This window comes from Pinus tabuliformis, chromosome 2_1, assembly GCF_031772625.1.
Source record: "Pinus tabuliformis cultivar Carrire ecotype Pingquan chromosome 2_1, CPIR1, whole genome shotgun sequence".
NCBI lineage: Eukaryota > Viridiplantae > Streptophyta > Pinopsida > Pinales > Pinaceae > Pinus > Pinus tabuliformis.
The window spans coordinates 628316964-628322963 of NC_142299.1; the positions used below are offsets into that span (position 1 = coordinate 628316964).

A 6000-nucleotide genomic window follows, 5' to 3' on the forward strand; every position below is an offset into this window, starting at 1 on the left:
GCTAAATATAGTTTAATCATTATGGAGAAAGTATGAAGCTCTTCTCCTTAACCCTTTATTAAAATAACTTTTATGGCCAGAGTGAGCCCCTTAAATCTTTAGATCTTGTGGTTCAGTGCATTGGTGGCCAAATATAGTGAAATCATTATGGACCAGTGACACCATGTTGTGTTTTTTTATGAATAGATTCTTAGATATGTATGTATTCGTTCTGATATCCAATTCATGAATGGGAAATAAAAATATATTATTTCATAAATAAATTTGTTCATAATTTCACTATCGATTTAGCTTTATCGAAAATAAATCTGTTCATAGCTTTACTATCGAATTAGTTTTCTCACGACCAGTTTATAATTACCGTACAAAACCATGAGAGATTCATTACCCAAAAAAAAAAGCATTTTTATAACAGCCTTTTCAATGATGAACAGCACAATTATCTACTCATTAGAACATTGGACTGTTTCTCAGACTTCTCAATTATGAACAGTACAGTTATCTACTCATTAGAAGATCGGACTGTTTCTCTGTTTTCTGTTTAAGTGGTTTTTATGTGGTGGATTCAGATTGTGGACGCGCCGAAAATATTATTAGAACACACAAAGTTTATGTGGTTTGTCATTGAATAAGAATATAAACAAATGGCATTAGTTTTCCCTGGAATTTTGTTACAGACTGACAATCAGTTCATATCAAAACTTACCTAATGAATTGTCACTGAATAAGAATGCCAACGATGGCATCTGCCGCGAATGTATTTTGCAATCGAACAAACAACTGGTGATCAATATTTATATAAGAAAAGAAATAAGCAGACAAATATAGTAAGAATGTCGTCGGTCATTAGGCTCGATCTGTATTCATGGCAGTTGTCCTCAGCATTGTGGAAGATCTAATGGGGGCGACTGGAGACTCAAAAGAGAGTCAGGTCCATTGTTAACCACAAAAACCATCGCCAACCCCCATGTTATGTGCACGTCCAAGTGGCAGTGCATCACCCAAGCTCCTGCCATACATAATCACCATCACCAACATCAGGCCATTTTAAAGTAAGAGACAGCAACAAAAGTAAGGGCAATGCTGTGTAAGTTTTGGCTTACCAGGATTGTCAGCAACGAATCTTATGGCAGCCCAGCCATTGACTGGAACGTTCACAGTGTTGCGCATAGGAGGATCCACCAGGTTGAACTTCTGAGGATCTGTTTGTGCATTATAATTACCAAACCCTGCTCCCACGATGTAAAAGTCATAACCATGGAGATGGATAGGATGGCTTTCACCAGCAAATATATTTGTTCCCTGAAGAATTACTTGAACTGTCGTGTTATAGTTAAGAACTTTCACTTTCGTGGCTTTCACCGGGGACCAGAGGCCTCTGCTTACGTTCTTCGCAGTATAATCAAATTGCAAGGGAGGGTTGTCGGGGAAGTCCGTGGTGAATACCCCTTTCATGCCAAAATGCTGAGCTTGAAGGATTGAAGAAGTCGATGGCAGAACAAACGATACGTTATTCATACTTGCTGCAAATCTTGATCCGTTGGGACCTCCACAAGACTGTCCTGGACATTTGATCAGTCCTAGACCTATGGTGTAGAAGAGATTTTCGTCCACCCTCTGAGGAACGAAGACCGGGTGGTCGCTCGAGGCCAAGCTTCTTAAACCATTAGCGAACTTCGTTGCAGTCTGGGTATCGTTATAAAATGGAAGATTAGGCATGGTTGGAGTTATTGTACTGCCAGAGCTTCCCTTGTATTCTAGAATGGCGACGGTGGTGGTGTTATCGAAGGGAACTCCTTGGCCACTGGAATATGCTCGAGCAGCCATGTAATATCTTCCTGAAGCTTGATCGGCAGTGAGAAGTACATCTGTTGTCTGACCGGGGCCGAGCATAAGAATGTTGGTCTGAAAAGGCTTCGTATACGAAGCATCCACAGCCACGACAGTCAATTTGTGGCCACCTACTGAGAAGAATAGATCGGTATTGAGTGCAGCATTGATCACCCGTAGAAGCTTAGTTTCCCCAGTCTGCACTGACACGCGAAAAGTATCTGCATCCATCACCTGTGATTAGCCAAGCTCTCTAAATAGAGTGGATCAGGTTCGCCTTTCAATTTTGAAATAACAGAAGAATTTCAGTCTCTAATTAGATGCATAGAAATTTACCTGAACTTGAACACTGGTATAGGTCTCCTGGCTGTCCATTTATAGTAAACGCATCTGAAACGTTGGGGGCAGCCCCTGTTTGCGTTGCTTGCTTCACAACATCCATAGGGTTCCTATTCCACCACTCCCCTGCGATTGCAAACACGGACTGGCATTATAGTGAACATAATTGAATATTGCTAATTGGAATCACAAAAGATAGAATCAGTGGTAGCATACCTAGAAGAATGGGAACCTGGCCATGGGGTCTCGTAAAGGGGTAAGAGGTTCCAACCCTTGGACTGACGATCAAGGCTCCATAGACAGTAGCTCTAAGCCATGAACTGTGGGCATGCCACCAGAGAGTCCCTTCTTGACCAGTGATGGTGAATTTATATGTGTAACTTCGCCCTGGGCGAATGGGGCATTGTGTTATAAATTCAGGTCCATCGGACCACCCTGTGCGAAATTGGCGCACTCCGTGCCTGCAAACACAATAATATAGATACACAATAATCTGGCTATGACATTTACTATCGCATTATTGCTATGGCATTTATTAATCTTAAATTCCGGTTGTATCAATCTCAGACACTTTGAGTTTGGGACGTACCAGTGAATTGTAGCGTTATATTGGGCGTTGTTGTACACTTTGATCATAAGAGTGTCTCCGTTGCTGACATGGAGCGTTGGACCTGGAAACTGACCGTTCACAGTGATGATATTGTGCGTCCCACATAGCCTCTTTACAGATGTCGATTGAAGCTGAATGTCCAATTAACCAACTACAAAACTTTAGTTTGGAAGTCAAAGAATTGGTATATATATATATATATATATATATACATACATGAGTGCAACATCCATCTTAATCCTGAACTATAAGATCTACAATGATTCAAGAATCTAATATTTAACAAGTATTGGTACAAATCAGTTTTCAAATACGTAGCCGAAAGATTGACAAGAGATTGTAATATACAAATCATATTTACTAATTAAATAAAATATAAAAATACTTATTGATCTCATCTTCACATATCCTAGCGCCTTCACAAATCCAAGTGCAATATTAAAAAAAGGGACATAGCGACATTAGTGAAGTGAACACCTACAATGAATGTCTCACTTCGTAGCTTCGCAGAGGCCATAGAACTCAACAACGCCAGGCAAACGATCATCCAAATAAGTGGAAGTGGAAAACCATGTTGATTAAATGTTTCCATTGCACTGTGATTCAGTTACGCAGTATAACCAACACCAGAAGAGTGAGCAAATCTATTATTTTTATACTGTACCGCTTCGATTTCACCTTCAAAATCCACAAAACATGTACCAATGTGGACTGAGTTAGAGAAGAAAATAGACCTGCATTACAAAAGTAAGGAGATCAATTATATATATGTAGAAGTTCAGTGATAAGTCTACGTTGAAGTTGTTAGAAACAAATATATTTGGTGAAGTTAGGCGTTGGGTTGCCTAAGATACAAGTTTAGTCAGCGTTTAAGACTAGTTGTAATTTCAACGATAAACGATTTGCATGCTCGCTAAAACGCAGCTGGTCACAAATGCCTATATTTTAAGATCTTTAAACTAAATCTCAGCACGCACTCTTCCCGCGTTATCATTGCAACAGTTAATAAGTTTTACCGAAACTCCCTTTTTATTACAAGCTGCTGAGACTCATTATTATTACTTCTAATTTCGAACCTTATTATTACAATCTAGGCTGCCGACACTCGTCACTTTTCTACTTAAAAGGAATTTTATAACAGGGGCTACTGAAACCCATTATTATCACAGCTAATTGCAAGCGCTACTATGATGCAGCTGCTTCAACTCATTATTATTGCATCGCATCTCAAAATTTGTATTTTAAGCTAAGTGACTGTTCGCATTTTAACTTCGAAGCGTCAGGGTAGATTAAATTGATTTTCAGAGGCTGCCAATGCAGCTTCGAATATTCCTGAATCAAAACTATTCACACCTGGTAAACATTTCCATTATCTAAAAATGTACATTAGGTAATCTTCTCTAAACTCGAAAGGGTGATCGGTTATGATGAAGTTCTATAATAAAATTTAATTATGTTTTTGTTGTCATTACTAAGTGAGATATTGAATTGTACATTAGGTAATCTTCTCTAAACTCGAAAGGGTGATCGGTTATGATGAAGTTCTATAATAAAATTTAATTATGTTTTTGTTGTCATTACTAAGTGAGATATTGAATTGGTGTATACATGCTATTCAGAAAAATAAGGATGTTGATCCATTGATTATGGTTTAATTGATTTGAAATATTGAAATGGTGTATGTATGCTATTTTTAAAAGTAGAGAGGTTAATATATGGATTATGGATAATTGTTTAACTGATTTAATTTAAAATAAGTGTTTTATTTTAATTTGATTAATTATTATTGATTTTAATATTTTTTTAATTGAGTTTAAAGACTTATTTTACAACCTAATATGAGGGGATGTGTAATTTAATCTGTATTTAAGTTGGACTTGAAAAATATCTCCTGAAAAAATACTTAAAAGAAATTATTACTGTAATAAAATTTAAATGATTATACATATTTGGTTAGTTTTTAGAAAAACATTACAAAACATCAATAATCCTAAAGTTCATTTTACTATTACGGTTCAATATGAAAAATATGTGGTAAAAATATTTCACTTTCAGTTTTGGAATTATAAATAAAATATTTCCATATCTATATTAAATAATATAATTTTGTATAACTTTACAGAAATAAAATAACTTATTTTTCTTATAAATATTTTAATGTAGAACTTAAATAAATTGTTTATATATATATATATATATATATATATATATATATATATATATATAATGATATAATGTGTGTACATGTGTATTAATGTTGACTTTAGTGAAATATTTCAATACTCAAGGTAAAATAATTTAGTTACATTTTAATAAGAAGAAAATGAGTAGCTCATTTAATTTTTAATATTAAATATTAATAATAATAAATTATTCAAAAATACAATTTAAACAATGAAGAATTGCACATGGTCTATATATAGAGATAAAAAACTAGGATACATCCATCTTACTCAAGCATTTATGAAGGATTAAAAGGGATCAAATCTCTTCACCTGTAATTTTTTTTTTCAAGTTTTGCATTCTAAAAAGAGTTTGCATATAATAAGATTTGATCCCTGTTTGCTTTTGGTAGATCAATAGTTAAAATGGATCTATATTGATAGAAGATAGTTGATCATTCATAATTATTGTTTTATTGAAAGGTGTTATGGATTGATTTAATTTAAAATATATTTATTTTAAATTTTATAACTTTCCAATCATTTTTAAGTATATTTTATTAATTAGAATAGAATTATGATTAAAATTATACATTTTAATTATTAATGTAAATTTTTTATAGCTTAGAGATATTTTAAAGCTAGTTGTCTTTATTGAAATTTTTTGGAAGCTTTTATCATGGGTTTTTCTGGTCTAATTTCTCTAAAATCCAATAAGAATTTACTGAAATCTCAAAGATTTCACCTCAATTTTTTCATGACACTAAAAATTCCAAAAAATCACATTAAAAACAACTTCATTTTAAAATATTAATTAAATTTATATATTCAAATACCATTTAAATATAAATTATACATATTATTAAACATTAATAATTTAAAATATTAATTAAATTTATATATTCAAATATCATTTAAATATAAATTATACATATTATTAAACATTAATAATTTAAACATTTTCATACTAATTGTATTTTTATATTAAAAATATATATTTTAAAAAATAAAAAACTATCATTTTAAAAATAAATCAAATTATTTAAACTTATTCTTATT

The 6000-nt window shown here is 33.1% G+C and overlaps 1 protein-coding gene across 1 annotated transcript; it reads right to left on the reverse strand.

The window, feature by feature from the left end:
* Window positions 1-878: 878 nt before the first annotated feature.
* On the reverse strand, window positions 879-3472 carry LOC149202112 (putative laccase-17). The gene is made up of 6 exons (XM_089399899.1): window positions 3261-3472; window positions 2759-2910; window positions 2386-2630; window positions 2167-2295; window positions 1104-2051; window positions 879-1009 (listed from the first exon to the last, which is right to left on the reverse strand). Exons 1-6 carry the CDS (start codon window positions 3369-3371, stop codon window positions 879-881), a joined length of 1716 nt encoding a protein of 571 aa, XP_089256025.1. The 5' UTR covers window positions 3372-3472.
* Window positions 3473-6000: the final 2528 nt, after the last annotated feature.

What these genes read in the sequence shown, in the direction of transcription:
- LOC149202112 (XM_089399899.1), bottom strand. Translation starts at nt 3,371, where the DNA reads ATGGAAACATTTAATCAACATGGTTTTCCACTTCCACTTATTTGGATG. An exon ending in TATAACGCTACAATTCACTG is followed by an intron (nt 2,631 to 2,758) that starts GTACGTCCCAAA and finishes TTGTGTTTGCAG; the next exon opens with GCACGGAGTGCGCCAATTTC. An exon ending in ATACCAGTGTTCAAGTTCAG is followed by an intron (nt 2,052 to 2,166) that starts GTAAATTTCTAT and finishes TGATGGATGCAG; the next exon opens with ATACTTTTCGCGTGTCAGTG.